Raw genomic sequence first — 19262 nt, forward strand, 5'->3', positions numbered from 1 at the left:
AAACGAATCGAAAAAATGATCAATTTTTTGTCGTTGGAAAACGTAATAATACTTTTTTGAAAAATGTCGATATCTTTGAATGTTTTGACGGTGTTTTGCCACGAATTTGATCGCGAACGAAATGCCGTTACTTCTGGTACGGTACAAGCAAAACACACACCAGACCGTGTGCAATTTCGTAATGATATTATTGATTTTTTTAAGGACTGCTTTTACCCCGTCCCACGGCGACCGCGTACGTCTTTATCGCCACATCGCCGTCCTACTCTACCTATACACTGCATTTACGTAGTGAACGACGCAGGCGTGCCGCGCGATCGCGATAACTGTTTTTCGACTAACATTATTTCAACCAGTGCCCTTACCTTTTATAATACCTGTAAGTATACAAACCAATGGCCACGTTGCAGGTCATTGTATTGATCTTTCGAGTTCCGCATAAATTAAACTGTCATAAGGAATGCAATTTTTTTTTTGAGGACATTGTTTGGGATTTGTTGACATTTGCGAAATAAAGCCACATGTTATTTTCATAATACGAATTATTAAATGTTTTATACATGAAAACGTAACGTACACTAGGAACTATTTCTTCTTGTATATACACGCTCAAATAAAATCGATCCGCTTGTCTGAATTAATCTTTATTACAATAAATCGTTGACAAAAGTCAATCGTGTACAAGTAAAATATAAAAATAGTAGTACTCCCAAATATGTCTAAAGAAACTGTTCAGTGATTAAGGAAATCAGGGTAAAAATTAGCAAATCATTTATTAAGTACGTAATTCACAATTACTAATAGATAGATTAGGAATTAGCAGGGAGTAAAATTGGGCTTCCCTTCGTAAGTACATCCAGATCTTTGTATGATTTGGGCTGCAGCCCATATCGCACATTGTATGCAAATATCTATGCTTTTACCTTGTATAAGTTGTGCTAAGAAACCTAAAATGCATAATAATTTGTTAAAGCCTTTAATTGGAAATATCAATTGAGGAAATTGTCAATTTAGCATTAGATGCAAAAGCAATAAAAATCTACCTCCTACAAAAGCATCTCCAGCACAATTGGTGTCTACAATTTTTTCTGCTGGTATCCTTGTAGTAGGAAACTCTACTATGCTATTTTCTTTGGCTAGTAACACCTTATCGGCACCTTGTGTTATCACAACAATTCTCGGCCTCTTTTCATTTACTTTCTCCATTTGACACAATTTCAATGCGATTTCTTTCCTGTCCATGGTCTGAAAATCATTGACTTTTGCAAAGGTCTCTGCTTCTGTTTCGTTACCAAACAGAATATCAACGTATGGGAGAGCTGCCAGCATAGGTTTTTGATAGAATTCGCACAAAAATGGAGCGCTGAGATTCATCATGAACATTTTATTATTTTCATAAGCGTGCTTAGCTACCGTTTGAATGGTTTCTGGACTCACAGTTAAGAAGAATCCCTATAATTTGAAGTTTAATTACTTGATAATAGGCATTCAAATATATGATTTGGAGTCTTTGCATATGGGAAACGTACAGACACATAGATATATTCAGCTGCATCTAAAAGTTTTTTGTTTTCTACTTCCTCTATATGAGAATGTGAAAAGCAATTGGCAGCTGCTAAGTTGGCACATAAAGATCTCTCGTTTCCAGTGATCAGAACTGCACAGGTACCTGTGCATTCTTTATTGGTATACTGATAACGTACATTCAAGCCATCCGCCTGTGCTCTGTCCTCTAAAATTTTCGAATACTTGTCTGTTCCCACGCAACCCATGTAAGTGGCCACTTTTGGCTTGTCTAAAAACCACTGAACAAGATTTCATATATTTATTGGTATACGAAACTTTGTGCAACACTATAAATTCAACTATATTTTAATCAATTTACTTGTGCCACTCTCATAGTGTTCTGTACAGAACCACCAGCAATAAAGTCTGCATTGAATTTTTCTATTAATTCATCGTACATGGGTTTGTGCTTTTCTTCAGCGAGAATTGCGTTGTTCGATTTTAAATCATATTTTTTTAAAAAATCACTATCTACGGTTGCTGAAATATCAAGAAGAGGATTGCCCATGCCCAATAGGAGACCCTCTCTGAAATATATCGAAATTATTACAGCCATCGAACGTATAATTGTTGTTACAACCGATTATTTTATTCGTACGTAATGCGTTAAACGAATTGGTATACGATAAAAAGAAATTTTCTGATTTTGTGAGTAATTTTGAAACGGGTTCCCTATTCTCCTGCTCCAATCCTGAGTGTTACATAACCCGTAACATTTCTTTCATCATAAAGTTAAAAATTTGAAGGGAAGTGATAATTAGAAGTAATGTCGCGTACGTTATTTAAATTATAAAAATTTCTACGAATTATATTTTGATTTTTAACAGTACGTCATGAATTCATTATTTAAAAAAATTCAAAACGTAACCAAACTTTTCACACGTTCCTGCGAGCACATGATCGCAGAGGAACATAACCTCTAACGCGCATCAAGGTATCGTTAACTTAATTCAAAAACAAATGAACAACAGTTATTGATCATGTAAAATTATTACCGTAAGTCCTGCGCCATTTCTATAGTTTTTCTGGTTACTGGAAATAAAAAGAGTTTCACAGGTACTGTGCACGAATGGCAACGTTTCACCACTGGTATTTCACAGCAACACGACGATTCCTTCCTTTACGACACAGGGTCAAGTGACATCACGTGGATTTTCACTCGTGTTTTACATCAGAATGTTATCGCTTCGTTTGTTGCTAAATCCCACACAATAATCTTACGATAATGTACAGTAATGGACAAAAGTATAGGAGCGGTACACCGATCCTGAATACCGTAACGTTCTAAACTATCCTCTATCTTGTATATTGACTATTTTTCTATTTGACGTCTGTTAACAATAGCTTACCTGATTACGCACAAAAACAGGAGCATGTTGTTCACAGTTTATTTTTGTCCAACACTGTATGCCGTAATGTATAGAAAGTCTTGCACCGAAGAACTTGCGTGCCTTCTTACGAACGTTGAAATTTTCGCTACAAATACGTTTTCTGATATTTGCGCGCCTGAATTTTAATTTGCAATTAATCGAACAGGTTTAACACGATTCTTCGATGCGTTGCCCATACAGTATCAATGAGGAAAAATCCAAACTGGAATAAATTAACCGCTTACTCGCTTCGAGTCCTTCAGATATTAAAACGTAACGAACAAGATCTTAATGGTATAAAAGAAGATAGGAATGTGATCTTTCGAGCTTAGAGTGATATACTTTCAATAAAAATACAGCACATCTCGTGTTTACTCGCAACATCAGTTTATTTTCAAATCGGAATGCCGTCTCGTCTCAAATTCTCTCACAGTTTTTCGATCGACGTGAAAATACTAAATTTCTTTCGCTAGAATATCCCAGAGCGAAAATCTCCGCACACGATGGAAACTCCTTCGTATATACTTTACCTGATCGACTTATGCGCGTTACTTACCGCTGTACATTAACGTACAGTTCGTTCGATACTTCTTTTCGAGTACGTTGCGCGAAAAGAAAGCAGATAACGCGGAGGATTTGAATAAGAAAAAAGGCCTAAGAAAACTCTCTTACGAACGACAGAAAGATATCGGGAGCTGAAAGATCGATGGGAGCGCATGCGCTGGAGCGATTCCCGCGCGAATTCGATTTGAGCAGCGCGCGTGCATATCGCTCGTATCGCTCATCGACACCGCGCGCGTGCATTTCGGATCGATGAACTGGAAAGAGAAAAAAGAAATGCGACCGGAACAGAGGAGAGAATATGGATGGATTTCTGCATGGAGAGACAGATAGACAGAAAGACAGACAGACAGACAGACAGATAAAGAAAGAAGTATTCGTTTTTTCTTTTCTTTTTTTTTTACGATACCTTCCTTTTTTCCCACATAGCAGAGAAAGACATTAGAAAATCCCAATCGTTAGGCGATATAGAGAAGAAGTGTCGAGAATGTGAAATGTTGCGCAGCAGCGTCTCTCGCCATTGCCAATGTTAGAGGAAGTAGTTTAGTCTGGACGCACCTATATTCGCACATACGAACTTCCTCGCAATGCGGATGCGTGTGTGTGTGCGCGCGCTCTAGCCGCATCTCCTGGGAAAGAAAACATGGCTCTCAAAGCGCGTTCGCCGGGCAGAGAAGAATAAACTGAGAATGTGAGAGAAATGGCAATGCCGTGTCAGAGAGAGAGAGATATAGGGAGAACACGTGTTTTTTTTTCTCTACTCGTTAATTTTTTTTTTTCGTTCGACTCGCTTTTCTTTATACGCAGAGACAGAGAGAGAGAGAGATCAGAATTGACGATTGATTACTGAGAGGCTGTGATGATGGACTTGCCTTGGTACGACGTGGTCTTGCGCAGCTCGTACGTCTCTGCGTTGGTTGCAGCAGCGTCTGTGCGTGTGCGTGCGCTTGTCGCTGTTGTGCCTTGTCAACGGAACACACAGAGAGTCCCTCTGCTCTGCACCTGGCCGATAATATTACCTCTCGCCGTCATGACGGGTACGGGACGGGACCGGACACGTTGGACCTCTCTCAACCCTCTCACTCTGTTCTGCGTACTCGTGGAACATCATCAAGACCAGAGCTCCTTCCAAGATTGTCCAGAAGCACGCTTGTTGGGGGGTAGAGGTTATCGTGTCCTATATCATACATCACATTACAATACGCATTGTGTCTTTTTAGATTTCCATGTAGCGCGTGTCTCTCTATTACTGTTTGAGTATTTTTTTTTTTTTTTGGTAATCGGCAACCGACGACGACCACCCGACGGCGCGAGAGGCAACGTTTTTTTTGTTCTCTATATCCGTCGCGCAACGTTCTGAACAGGATTCAAACGCACGTCCCGGTCCCGGTTTTGTGCAGAGACTGGTTTACTATACTTTGACTGGTTTATTTATATGCTCTATATCTCGGTGCTCACGCACGCATTATACAGAGAGGATACACCGTGTCGTTGTCCCGGTCCCGATTGCGTGTCTACCGGTCGGTCTCTTTATTTTACTGTACTGTTTTTTATATATATATATATATATATATATATATACACATATACATATATATTATTCCTGCGTTTCGTTTTTCCGTTTTCTACGTTCGTTTTCCGCCGATACTCTTCCGGTTTTCTATGCGACCCGTTCTCGTCTCTCGAAAGTCGCGGCGTATCTCATCCGTTTATCGGCCGTCGACCGATCCACGTTCCACGTTCCACGTTCCACGTTTTCTATGATATCGGTGAGGAGAGACGGCTCTGTCGAGGGACTCGTTCGTTCGTTCGTTCGTTCGGTCGTACGTTCGTGCGTGCGTGCGTGCGTGCGTGAGTGCGTTCGTTTGTTTATACGACGTGCTTGCGGGGGTCCGAAGGAGACGTGCGACCCGATCTGCGAGCTAATAGTTCTCGTTCTCGTCGGCATAGAAGCTTTTCTCGATACACATATGTATATATACATACATATATTTGTTATGCTCTATGCGCAGTACTATACATACGTATATATAAGTATGTGTATATGTATATATGAAAGCATGTCCCCACGTACAACCGACAACCGCGCATTCGCATTTGCACATGACCGGTTGCAACGGCTTCGAAATGTATGTTCGGATCGAGAGACTACCCAGAACTGGTTCTGTGTGTACTGTGCATGGATGTCACCGTGGATTTCCTATCGCCGTGTTACGCACGCACATTTTGCCGGGTAGAACCGTAAGATCTTCGAAATAATGGGCGTACTCGTGTATGATTAGCAGACGTAGTATCTCGTCGCGAACCGTGGCGACGAACAATTCGACGAACGAGGCTCCGAAAGGCGAGGCGTGTGTGCGCTCTCCATTCAACTCTCGCACCGCCTACACACGTGTATGGGTCTATGCGTGCTAATCCCGTGGCTATATAGTCCGTTCTCGGCCGTCTTTCTTTCAAATTCATTCTCGTGCGGATAGTCCGTCGGTTCTAGACGAGAGCAGCCCGTCACCGAAAATCTGCTTCGACGCGCCGGCTCCTAATTACGTAACGCTGGGACGTATATAGACGCGCAACGCGCATCTACGTTACGGCGAGCGAAACTATACTCGTGCGTTTTGCCTGTCGCCGGGACAGGAAAAAGAAAGCAGTCGTCGACCAGGAGGGAAAAAAAAAGTCTGTCAACTCTCCATTGCCGGCACTTCCGCTTCTAGTTTCCGTTTTCTCTGCCGCGTCTAGAGACTTCCCCGGTTCGCGGTTTCCGCGTTCGCGAGGACCCAAAGCGTGTTCCTCCGTTCTCCACAGTTTGCTCTTGTTCCCGCGTACGGCCGACCGCGGAAAAAAGAGAATTTCTCGATCGGAGTTCCTTCTTTTCCTCGGCCGGGGGTGCGTCCACGCTCGCTCACTTGCAAGATCGAAAACAAACAAGTCTAGCGAAAGACACAAGTGTCGAAATAAAGTCAAGCGGTTCCAGCGTCGATCGATCGAGGTTTTGGACATGTTATTATCGTCGTGGCGCACATACCCGTGGAGCTGCTACAACGCTACAAGTCGCCCTCGAACTCTTGGACAGAGCAAAAAGCTTATTCTTAACTTCCTAGTCTAATTTCGAAGCGACCGGACGACTCGCACGAAGAATTCGCGACAAAACCTCGCGCGAGAGAGCCAATCCGACTCGCCTCGGTCTTTACACCGGTGACAAAGGAGCAAGATTTCAATGGCAAACAAAATTCTCGTGGTTCTAAGCATTGTGTACGAAGTCTCCTTCGCCCCCCCCCCCCCCCACTCCCCACGTTCGCCCCGAAAGAAATTGCATCGAATAAAAAAGCGGTCCTAGTTCGATGGAGAGAACAGATCGGACAAGGAAGAGATGACGAGGTGTTTCCGAACGAACAACGGTTTGATTTGTTTTGAGTAGGTAGAGAGAAAAAAATGCGAAAGATTGTGTGTGAGGACGGGAGAGACAAAAGTTTGATTTCAGGTGGGTGAAGGATATCGGGACGCGCGTTAATAGATCCGCGACACGCAGGAAGCCAGTGAAACGTGCGATCACGACTATCACGCGAAACGTACTCGCGATTTGTCTACTCGCGCGATTGGATTTTTACCGATGTTAAAAGAACAAGAAAGAGTGATAGAAAGAGACAGAGATAGAAAAGGGGTGGACCGGATAGCGGCGAGAAAAACGGTAACGGTGACGGTGATGTATAGAATTAAAGAACACGCAAAACGCCGTATTTTTTGTTTTGTGAATTCCACAAGTACATTTGTTATTACATATTCGTTTGTCTTTAATCCATTATCATTACGATTACCATTATTAATATAATTATCATTGAAAACGCGGGTGTGCCTTATCAACGAAACAAAAAAGGAAATCCATTTGCGGCGGGGGGAGAGTAAAAGGGAGTGTTGTGGTGTGAAGTTCAGAAAGAGAGTGGTGACGAAAAACATTTTTGCGCACCAACGTGCGGTACAGGTTGACCGGAACGAAAAAAATTGGAAGGATAACGGCGATCCATCATTTTCGAATGCGGTACGTACAAGCTTAAACGGAACGCACTTGCGGAGCTTCCGCAATTCGTTTCTCGGTAATCCTGTTTCTTTCTTTGCTTTTCCTTTGTTTTGGTTTTGTTGTTGTTTTCTCTTTTAAGTCAATTAATCCTAATGTGTTCATAAAACGGCATTGTTATGTGTACTACAGGCTAACGATATAATGTTCGCACGACCCGTTTAGGTTCCCATACAGAATCGACGCATCATCGTTTCTACGAGTATCTACGGATCTCGAAGGGGAAAAAAAAGACAAATAAAGAGAGAAGAAACTTTTCTCAACCCTTAAGCATTACTTATTCTTTTGTAATGTCTCATCTTTGTTTTTTGTTTATACAATTGGCGGAACGATTCGGACAGTCGTACCCGTACGCTTTTCTCGTCTCGTACCTCGAATGAAAAAGATCTGTGAATTGCTGTGCACGATTTCTGTTAGTATTATACTGTTAGCTTTCTCTTTGACTTCTCGTTCACGCGTGGTTATAAATAAATCGCTAGAGTTCGTCGCGGCGGCGATGACAGCGACGACGACGACGACGACGACTACGACGACGACGCTACGATCGGTGAAACGACCAAGTTTTCGAGACAAATTCTTTTTCGAGCGGCGACAAACGACGTAACGCGCGATTTTTTGCCCCGTGTTCCGTGCGTTCGCGGAAGGTATACGAAATCGGGATCTACAGGAAGCGAAAGGATTACGATCCACCGATCACGCGCGCAATCGATCGTGCCTGTTCTCATTGCTGCTTCGAAATCGTCGGCGCCTTCGAAACACGCACATCTACATCTGAACGAATTTTGTGTTACAATACTTTGGGACACACGCATATATCACGGAGAGGGTCCGTTGCTCGAGCAACAGGCTGCTGCCTACGGAAATCTATTCTAACATCTGAACGCGACGCGACGCGTTCCGCTGCGATACTCGAGAGACAACGAAGGAGGTAAAGGGTAATGGATTTTCTCTTTTTCACACGATGCTCCGCGACTACGACTACGATTTCGAGTCCGATCACCGCAAATATATCTCGGCGCGAAATTCGCGACAACTCTCGCGTTACATAGACACACATCCGAGTGTTTCGGGCTCGCGACCGAATGGAAGCGGACGCGCGCGCGTATCCTCATCGTCACGGAGAAACGGTCGTGTGAGGGGGAAAAACAGCAGAGCATAGTGTATAGATTTATATATATATATGTATATATAGTCGCCAAAAGCATCGTCCTATCGAAGCATTCGTTCGAGTGTAGCCCTTCAAAAATTCACAGCGAAAAGAAGATTCTCATTTATGCTTGTCCGCGGACGAACTGGTCGAGGGGTGGTTCAATCTCGAAAAGCGAAATCTCGAAGGATTCTCTCGGTAGGAGGATGCCGATGTAGATCGTGATCTCGTTATACATCGAGAAGAAACGCCTAAATGCGATCGAACGACGGCACGTCTCGTCCTCGGCGATACGGTAAGACTAATTGCGGCGATAATCCGTCTACGGGGCACGGAACAAGGAACGAAGAATTCGTGGTCGTGAGTAGTCTTCGGGGAGGCTGGATTAGAGAGATAGATAGACACCGGACCGGTCAAAGAGAGGAATAGGCGAGGCGCGCGTGTAACAAGAAAGGTGTCTGCGAGTTTTCAATTAATTCTTTTCCGATCGGTGGCTCGATTCGCCGGGTTCTTTTTTTTTTTTCTTTTCTTTTTAGAACGTCTCGTCCAACGCACGGCGGGGTTTTGGCTTTCGTTTTGCGGTTGTATTCGTCTACGGATCGTGGACGAACGTTAGAGGATCATTACATGTGTGCTTATTTCCGATAGAACGATCGGCCGAGCGTATATGGTGGATCTTCGCGCGTGTAGATCAACAGACGGCCAAGAGTATCTCGGTCCCGAGGCTTCCTGCTAGCGATAGACAGACTCGACAGACTTCGACGACGACGAGGACGACGACGACGACGACGACGACGACGACGAGGAGGACGACGAGGACGACGACAGACAGACAGACCGACACAGACCGATCCCGACGCGACGATTTAGTATGGTGCGAACCGGCGCGACGGCGATGGCCCTCGTAATCCCGGTCTGGTAACCAAAATGAGAAGCAGCCACACGTCAGTTACACGAGATCGGAGGAGATACACGAACGTGATTGTTGTTCGTCTCTGCTTTCGTTCGTTTCATTTCTTTGCTTTGATTTGCTTTAAACACGGGCTAAGAAGTGGGGAGCAACTGGTGGTGAGATACTGAGAGGGCGGTAGGTGGTAGTAGGTAAGTAGACAGGGATGCCACTGTGAAAAGAAAGAAATCAAAAGTTACACTGTACCGACCAACGGAGGGAGAATGTATACCAAAGGGAGCAGAGTGTTGTGTATACTAAAAACACAAGTCGGATATATCAGGGACAAATTTTTGTCGGGAGGATTCGTGAAAGAGCAAACGGGTGTGGATCGAACTAACTTTCTTTCTTTCTTAAGCACGGAGACAGACAAACAAACAGACACAGAGAGATAGAGAGAAAGAGAGAGAGAGAGAGAGAGATAGATAGAGAGAGAGTAGTAGTGCTTCTTCCTTGTTTTTCTCGCTAACGATCACGCGCGTAGGAGCCTCTCTCCCCACGGAACGAGCGATTCGACAGCGGCGATGCGCAAACAACGAGCGACCGAGAGAGTTAGAGTAAGAGAGACAGTAAGAGAGAAAGGGAGAGAGAGAGAGAGAGAGAGAGAGAGAAAGAGGGGAAAAATAAGAGAATCGAACACGCGCAGTAAACGTTCAACGATTTGGGCTTGGTGCGTGAGAGACCCATCGGTACACGTCTACTTACCTACGCTCTTCGAATGAATCTCGGCTGAAGTCCTCGTACATGCCTCTACTATAAACAGCGATATAATAAATAATCGAGTCTACGGAATTGATCAGATCAACATATACCATGTACTTGCTCCCTTGTCCAAGGCTTAACTTTGTGAATTAGTCCCTGTATATTCAACGTGCAACTAATCATGGCCGCGTGCTGCCTAATATGACTGTCGAGGAAGCTGTGCGGCACGAGCCGTCGACGAGCGTCGCGCACCTTTCAGCTCTTCAACTTTCCAATACCAGCTCCGATTCCAATTTTTTACTCGCGCGTGTTACGTGAAAAGCCGAACGGTACGAACCGAGCAGCGAATTACAGCGTCACAGTTTCCCAACTTTCTTCGGCACCGTTCTCAAATTATTAAAACTATTCTCGACTACTTATCGTAAGCTAGAAAGCGAAATTGAAACGTCTACGTTGAGAAACCATGTTCCACGAGGGAAACCTAGTCAACGAAAATTTTAACCCTTTGCACTCGAATAGAGACTCCTGTGCGTCACGGAAATTGCTATATTATTATTGAAAATATCGTCTGCATTACCAAGTAAAGGCAACCCTCCTATAACATGATTAATCCATACCGCGTTAGAAGAAACTCCAAATTCAATTAAATTTGATACAAATCACTTCGCAATTATGAGACGGTTTACTTTGTGTTTGTATTTTACAAATTACGAAACATTTAAGTGTTGCACGAACAACATTAAAATATTCTAGCCCGGAAGAAATGATTAGATTTCAGTTAAAGTAGCTTCGAGTGCAGAGTTAACTCTTTCGTTCGACTCGATTCTGTCCGTGGTATCGCGCAAAGTGCTCGGCTGTACAGTGGCGGATTTATACTTTTGCTGCCTGGAGGGGATACCTCTACACCTCAGCTCTCCTTAAAGGGCCAACTCCCCTCCTCGCTCGCTCCCTTTTACGCTTTCTCCCCATAGGTTTATCAATAGCACAAAGCACAAAATCATTAGTACTACCCTAATTTCGTTCAACCTAGATTTCTTGTAATTTCATACAACGTCATTCAAACATGTTATTTTTATTTTTAAATTGATTACAATTTTCATTTGTTTGTTTTTACTGTTGTGACTCATGCCTTTGATATTTTTCCAAAAATTTGCCGCCTAGGGCTATAGCCCCCCCCCCCCGTCCCTTCCCCAAATCCGCCACTGCAAGTATAGCCCTCGGTGCTTGATATTCTTGCGCGACACGCGCCTCGGCGTGCACACAACTTTGGAAAGGTGTTTGGAACGAAGGAGAGAAGCCATAAGCGTTTCCAATCGAGCGGTCAGAGTGCGGCGCTCGAGAAGAAATGCCTCGTATAGACAGCGAACACGTGGCAGGCGATTCGTGACGCTAGAAGAGACGTAACCAACTAAACCGACGCACGACTACTGAGAAACGACCCCATTCAACAGGGTGGTGAACTTCGAAAGAAGACAGAACAACGTAGAACAACATCGGTGAAACTCGAGGAGTCCTAACACGCATGTTTCACGGAAAGAACGGTTCACAGGGGGTTTTAAAACGCGTGTAGCCGTAGTATGAGCCGTAGAATGCTTTTATGAGAACAATTCGAAACACATCAATTTCACGGAAGGTTTTCTTCGAGAGGCCTTTGCGGATGGAAAATAGTTCGGAATTCCTTAACCGCACGATCAAGGCGGTTACTATTATCCTACACCTTCCTATTATCCTGTCCGACTACCTATTCCTTACACGCCTAAGGAAATCGAGTGCAAAACAGCGACGAGTATTTCTGTCCGCTTTATTCGGTGCGAGGTACAATCGCTAGAAACGAGTCGCGAATTAATAAGTGCGCGCGTTATAATGCAACATATACTATTTTCTTTTTTTTTTCCGACTGATCTCATTTTGTTCAGTTCGATCGTTTTTGGCCAGTCATATGAGGCAGGCAGCGTTAATCTGAATTTTTAACACATGCGACTTATTTCGAAGTGAAAAAGAGAGACAGACAGAGACGTATATATGTACACACATATATATATATCATAAATATATATATATATATATATATATATATATATATATATGTATATCATAAATTCGTGATCAGAGCGTGAACGAGCCATTTGCAGCCCAGGCTGGGATCATGTAGGATAAATAAGGTAACGTGCAACAACAAATTCAAATTATTCAGAACGATTGAGAAGTTCAATCAACTCTTGTTTCTCTATTTGAAAGTATTTTGCGAATGGATTTACATACATGAAAAGCTTTGAACCTCGTGAGTAGAAATCAGCTTCAAGAACTATGGATCGTCAAATATTCCGGACATGTGTTAACATGATGAACGCGTGCTTGCAACGCGCACGGTGCTGTGTTCAACGTTATTTACTCGCATCGTCGAGATCGTTCTTCCTTTGTTTCTTTCGAACTTGCTTTTCTTTTCAATACTTGGACAGGGCCGGTTTCACGGAATCTCTAGGATCGAGAATCTCGGAGATCCAATTTCGCTCGAGACGAGTGTAGCAAACGGAATCGTTAAATTCGCAAAATTCGAAAGAGAAAACAACTAGTATTTTTACAGCCGAGCGAAACGTTAGGAAAATAAGTTATCAGCCTAGAATCGAATAACAAAACGAGTGTGACCCATATATCGATCGAAAAAGTTCTTACACGCGCTAATCGAAACGACAGTGACTTTTCGACTTTCAAGAGATATAATAACACTTGCAAAGATATACACGCGTGTTTCGTTGACTCTCCTTCGTTTTTTCTCTCGTGTACAACCGAAGAAAGTGAGTTCAGGTTTCTTAATGCAACGCAACGCTAAATCTATCGTACGCTAAAACAACATAATCGTGAGTTTTACGGTTCGACAAAGGAAAAAAAAACAGCACGCAAATAATGGTGATCAAATTGTCTTAATTGAATCTCTATATAGGTATATGTATATATACATATATATATATACACACACATATATCGTCTAACATTTCTAGAAGGCGACAACATACGCGAGAAACGAATAGCGGGTCGTTCTGTAATTGATTCGTTAAAGAAAAAGCGTGTCTATGAAACTGGCCTTAACATCTACTTAGAAACGCCGGTATACAAAAAAAAAAACTTACTGTCCAATTCGTCTGGAGAGCTGGTTTCTACTTACGAGACATTTCAAAGACAATTGATAGGCGCCGTTCCTGAAAATCGCGCCAGCCCTTTTGTTTTTCTCTGTTCTGTTTTTTTTTTTGTTTCTATCTACAGCGGTACCGAGAGTTCGTTTTAAATTGTAGATCGCATATCCTGGCTCGCGGTAGTGCGATCAAGAAATCTAGTTCGCATTCCTTAGGAACGTTTCTTCATCCCAGGCCTCCGCGCCACTCCCGGTCGAGTGATGTACGTAATAGGGAGCGCTTGAAACACAAAGGATTCATGAGAGACATACAGGCCAATCTCGCAGTTAACGCCATGGATCAAGAGAGTCTATGAACAGGGACATCCCTAGAAGAGCAGTCGACATGTTCAAGGCACGATCAGTCGAGACCCGAATCACACACGATCGTGTTTTTGATTATCGTGTGGTTTCTCTCTTCGAACGAAGTTCGAAATTAGAATTGGAATTTTTTTGTTGTTGCGTCTCTTTCGCAAACATTCTATTTTCCCCCGTTGTCGAGACGACAATCGGTCGTTGCGTTTTTCTCGGCGGATTAATTCAAAACAAATAGAACGGCCACCCGATGTACAAACGCGCCAGCGACAAGAACGAGGCATGACTACTCGCTAACAAAAGTGGTCAAAGACTTACTCTTGCACGACTTGTACGTTGGCCCGGGACTGTCTCTCTAGGGTTGCCCGCATTCATGGACAAAGATGGTACGCAGCCTGAGGTGCACTGAAATTTAGAATGTACAGAAACGTCCAAGCGTCATATAATAACATTTGTACTATGCAGACTCTGCACTCATGTGGGCATCGGGTCGACACTTGTACTCAAAAATTCGTTTTACCGAGAGAAAGATATTAGAACCAGTTACTGTAATTACACGTGTGTGTATATCTGTATGTGTTTCAACTAAGTAACGGAACAAAGAGAGAAAAACGATACGCATACGGCAAAAATACTATATATCATGCTGTGTACGCGTCTAAGTTACGTATACCGTGCAATATGTAATCGTAGATGTAGCTAGAATAGGGAGAGACGGAGAGAGAGAGATAGAGAGAGAGAGATAGAGTAGTAGCAGCAGATATGTAATAACAAATCAGATCAAAAATCAAATACAATAGAGACAGAGAGAAATGGAGAGAAAGAGACGAGAGATAGAAAGAGTGAAAGTGAAGAGACAAATGTCTGATAATGTAAATTTTCCATCGCGAGTAAGAAAAAGAGCCTCGAACTAAAAGAAAACTCGAAAAAACTAATCCAAGAAAAAAAAAGATAATCGATTTCAAGAGAGAAGCAACGAGAAAAAGAAAATAATAAAACAAGAGATAAATATAATACATCGATCATCTGCGAGAAAGGAAGAATGTACGATTACAGAATAATATTGTCTATGCATGTATGTAAAAGAAGTATATGTCGACGAATCACCGAACCCCAATTCGCATGAGCTGTTAATCCAGCCTGGAACGTTCACAATGTTAAGTCGGACGAATGGGCAGTCGGTACACGATGACTCTACTCACCTGAACCGGCCGTTGTTGCCACTCGGAGGGGGTGATCGGCGGCTGAACATCCCGTACTCGTTGCCACGGGAGAAGCCAGTGTCGCGCATGGATCCCATACCTAGAGGAGGCATAGGAGGCATTGGGTCTCGTCTTGGGGGTAGTGGTGGCATTGTCATTGGTGGAAAGTCAAGCCCGCACATGGAACTTCCCATGTCACAGGGCCCTGTCATACCCGTAAACCGCCTCTCGTAGAGATCCCTGGTGTCCTCGAAGCCCCTCCTGTCGTAGTAGCTTTCGTAGTCCTGTTAACGAAAACCAAACCATGCGTCGCTATCAATTGTCTGACACCTAAACTACCACCCCTCTCCCTCATCATGGTATACATTTCTGAAAAACCCTCGAGAATCGTCAGCTTTAACGTTCACGCTTTACCTACCCCGAAATCCTATAATTCTCGACGACTCCTTTCTACCAAAAAATAGCCTCTTAAATAACAATCCCGTAAAAAATTATTAATCGTTGTTACCATTCAAAAATTATTTTTAACACGTTCACCGCCCTCTGCCGTCCGTACTCATTTTCCAGCTGATCGGTGGTGAACGTGCCAAGAATTATCCGGTACCCGCCGGTAGATAAGGTGTTAAGGAATAAATCATTTTTCTGTTAGCTTACATCATTCGATACAAATTAATCTGGACAAGTACGTTAATACGGTTCGGTGAAACAGAAGCAGAATAAAGCAGAAGCGATTTGTGACTCGGTTGCAAAGTGCGCGCTTACCTTTGTAGTTAAAGCGCAGCAAATAAGCTTTTTTGGGTGCAGGCGCACACGATAGTTTTGAGTCGGTGCAAAATTAAATGAAGTTTGGCGTTACAAATTTGTGATGAAGTTAATAGAGGAAAACGCGTGAGAGAGTTATGTATACCATAGTTTGGGACAAAGAGGGAGCATCTTGGGAGCAAACGAACAGAGGTACTTACTCCAAAGCGGCCACCACCCATCAGCCGGTCCCGAAGGAACGGTGGTGGCGGCGGTGGAGGATACGGGTCGCGTCCAAACATTCGTTCTCTGTATCCGTTCCTATCCGGTCCTCCTCCCATTCCTCCCTTGGGGCATTCCTTGGACCAGTGACCGCCGCGACCGCAGCGGTAGCATTGTTCAGGATCACCCATTCCTGGCCTCTGACGTACTCTGCTGGTGGAGATTTGAACCTTCATCGGTTGGCCGTCCACCATCTGTCCGTTCAACTCCTTGATGGCGTCATTGACGTCACCTGTTGCTTCTAGATGGACGAACCCGTAATTTCTCACGATATCGCACTCTACAACTGTGCCGTACTTGGCGAAAAGTTCGCGCACTTGCGGCGCCTTCGTGTTGTCTGTGAGATTGCCGACAAAGATTTTGGTCGTGGGAGTGTTAGGTCCCTTGCGACTCTTTGCGGCCTCGCATTTGATCGGCTGACCATGAACCACGTGACCGTTCAGATTCTGTATCGCGTTCCTACCTGCTTCTTCGTTCTCCATATGCTGTTCCAAGTAACACACGATTTCATTAAAACACAAAATATATCCAACATTTTTGTCAACCTTACTCTAATCGAAAGGGGAAAAAATGAATGAACGAATGAATAAACAAAAAAGAAGATTGGAATACAATAAACTTACCACAAATCCGTAGTTTTTGACCACGTCGCATTCTATGACCTTTCCGTATTTTTCAAACAACGGTTTAATGTCGGCATTCGACGTCTTGTCGGCTAAATTGCCGATAAAGATTTTAAACGTGCCAACGCTACTAAAACCCGGCATTTTCGGCTCGTTCTAGAACCTAATTTCAAGAAAGAAAATACATCGTGTATTATTCATTATCGACTTGTGCGACGACTTTTAATCAGATGCGCCGCGCCAAAAGAAATGCAACAAAAAAACAAACGTAAACAATGATACGAAACAGCGTTAGGTTTGTTTTTTACGGCTACGTTTTGCATATTCAAATTCCTACAGTCCGATCATACCGCGGGACGGAACTGGGAAATTTGCTAAGACGCATATAATTCTACTCCGCTTCCTTTTAGAGTTAATTACGCCGCATCGTTATATGTGGTTGGTGCGTGTACGAGCACGCGCCGACTAATCGTTTTTTAGTAGAAAATTTTTTACTCCGAAATGAAAGTCCTAACGTTTCCGAGACGCGAATGAATTCGCGAAGGATGCTCGATGGCGACGCGGCGATTGTTTAGGGTCCCCCCCTCTAGCGCTTCCTTCCACCATTTTGCTAACGATCTAAGTTTTCGAATTTCGAAGGTCGCCGGATTATTCCCGAATGCTCGACACATAGGGCGAAATAAACGCGAAAAATCAGAGCCGGAACGACTTCTTTCACCGTCCGTAAATCGATTCGAAGGTATTTGTTGCACGAAACGAGGGAAACGCGCAGTTGGACCGCGAATATTTGGTACGCCGTGAAAGCACGCAGTACAGAGAGCGTACCGACCTTGTTGAAATGGCGCACGAATTCTACCAAGCGTGTGGCGATCGAGTTTTCCCCGTGAACTGATGCGCGCACAATTCCCGCTCGCACACCAGACTGGTTTCCACGACACTCGATAAATATTATCGCACCGAACCGACTATTTAACCGAAAAATTACCAAAGATGCCGACGATAAGTACGCTCGTGAGATGCACACGATCAACTTTACACAAGAGAATGCAATCTAGCAATGGCGTCTTGCCGCGCAGCGTCCGCCTGCGCAGACTGTGGCGACAACAGTAGCCGCAGCAACTACACGAACGCCACCGCACGACGAGACGACGCTGACGAGAACTAACGCGATCCGAAGCCGATCCCATATAAACATTTCCTTTATCCTACATTTCACACGAAATCTCCTACTCAAAATCCACAAACATTTTCAACCACGGCACAGAAATATACGAAGTAATCATAATTGCATCGAACGTTTAAAATCTGTTCAACAAACTCGTGGCGCGTCATACGCCATAATACAATCGGGCGGGAATCGGTCTTTACATTTCCTGTTCCACATTTACCGTTCGTTGAATATCATCGATCACCGCAAGAATACAAAGCTTTCGCTAATTTTTTTTTTCTTCTTTTAAGTAAAACCTGCCTGCAACGAGAAAATTTTGCTTGTATCCTATCAGCGAATATTACGACACGTATTAGACACGTCTGCTGTCGTCATGCTAGCCGGTTACCGGCACTTAACATTATGATCCTAACACACGACGACGCTGAATATAAATATGAACGATTTTGAACAGTTTATCGCTAAAATACAGCTCTGCATAAAATCTCGATCGCTAGCTAGAAACTTGTAAATGAAAAGATTCGTTCGAAAGCGAACAAGCGTCCGTAAACGTGAATGTTAGAGTAACATTTAACATTCAGTTATCCGACGAGAGCTAGAAATAATTGGAAGGTTGCCGGTGCGTTGCAAAATTATGTATTATTAATGGCCAAGAAAAAGATACGCAATACAGGAATGTTACAAACAAGTACAAAGTTTATAGATATAGGCTGCATCCGTAGTTGCAAGATAACGCTTTTTCTCGAACCGTATACGTATATCGAAGCATTTTTCGAAATACGTATGCCAGAATTACGAATAGCGAAACTAGCGTGGAAAATTACCAAGTCGCTCGAAAATCATGGTTTGTAGTTATCACTTACGTATGACGAAGAATGATGTATATAGAACACAAAGTGTGATCTAATTTGTGAATGATGTTAACCGTTTGAATATCGTTTGCTTTGTAGAAACGAGTGCCGATCGATTTTCGTACACAGCTAGAAACAGAACGAAATACGGAAAAAATGTTTCTTTCCAGAAAGCTAAGCGACGCGAAATGGCGTGCTTCGAATAGCCTGCATATCGACGCAACAATGTCGTAACAAATTCTAGAGTACGGATGCTTGTTTATTCGTGTGTATTACATCGACACGACAACTCGTGGCATGAGAAATATTTTAGTAATGTTTGAGTACTTACCAAGTCAGTATTTCCGTAAAACAACGCGATAAAACACGACGCGAAATCACACGCTCCCCGAAGTAAAAAATGGCGGACCGAAACAGACTTGGTAGTGGAAAGCGGCGTCCCTTCCGACTTGCGATCAGTGTCGCCAACCGATAAAACAGAAACTTCTTACAATTTCCAGTTATCGATGCCAAATTGTCCGTATAACCTGAAAGATGTCCATAAATA

The 19262-nt window shown here is 43.4% G+C and overlaps 1 protein-coding gene and 1 long non-coding RNA gene across 4 annotated transcripts; one reads left to right on the forward strand and one right to left on the reverse strand.

Moving 5' to 3' along the window:
* Positions 1-628: 628 nt before the first annotated feature.
* Positions 629-19178, reverse strand: LOC143352227 (uncharacterized). 3 transcript variants are annotated; one of them, XM_076784570.1, is made up of 9 exons: positions 19047-19178; positions 18728-18844; positions 16697-16859; positions 16013-16558; positions 15051-15334; positions 1886-2093; positions 1530-1805; positions 1044-1452; positions 629-947 (listed from the first exon to the last, which is right to left on the reverse strand). In XM_076784570.1, the coding sequence occupies exons 3-9, from the start codon at positions 16838-16840 to the stop codon at positions 817-819; spliced, it is 1998 nt and encodes a 665-aa protein (XP_076640685.1). In that variant the 5' UTR covers positions 16841-16859; positions 18728-18844; positions 19047-19178; the 3' UTR covers positions 629-816. The 3 variants fall into 3 exon arrangements, with proteins under 3 accessions (XP_076640685.1, XP_076640674.1, XP_076640679.1); XM_076784559.1 differs by lacking the exons at positions 15051-15334; positions 16013-16558; positions 16697-16859; positions 18728-18844; positions 19047-19178 and adding exons at positions 2562-2763; positions 2916-4126; positions 4370-4668; XM_076784564.1 differs by lacking the exons at positions 15051-15334; positions 16013-16558; positions 16697-16859; positions 18728-18844; positions 19047-19178 and adding an exon at positions 2562-2890.
* On the forward strand, positions 4681-6157 carry LOC143352344 (uncharacterized). Its single transcript, XR_013081906.1, has 2 exons — positions 4681-5317; positions 5354-6157. It is a non-coding gene; the product is annotated as an uncharacterized LOC143352344 (long non-coding RNA).
* Positions 19179-19262: the final 84 nt, after the last annotated feature.

The sequence above is a fragment of the Halictus rubicundus genome, chromosome 1 (genome assembly GCF_050948215.1).
Source record: "Halictus rubicundus isolate RS-2024b chromosome 1, iyHalRubi1_principal, whole genome shotgun sequence".
NCBI lineage: Eukaryota > Metazoa > Arthropoda > Insecta > Hymenoptera > Halictidae > Halictus > Halictus rubicundus.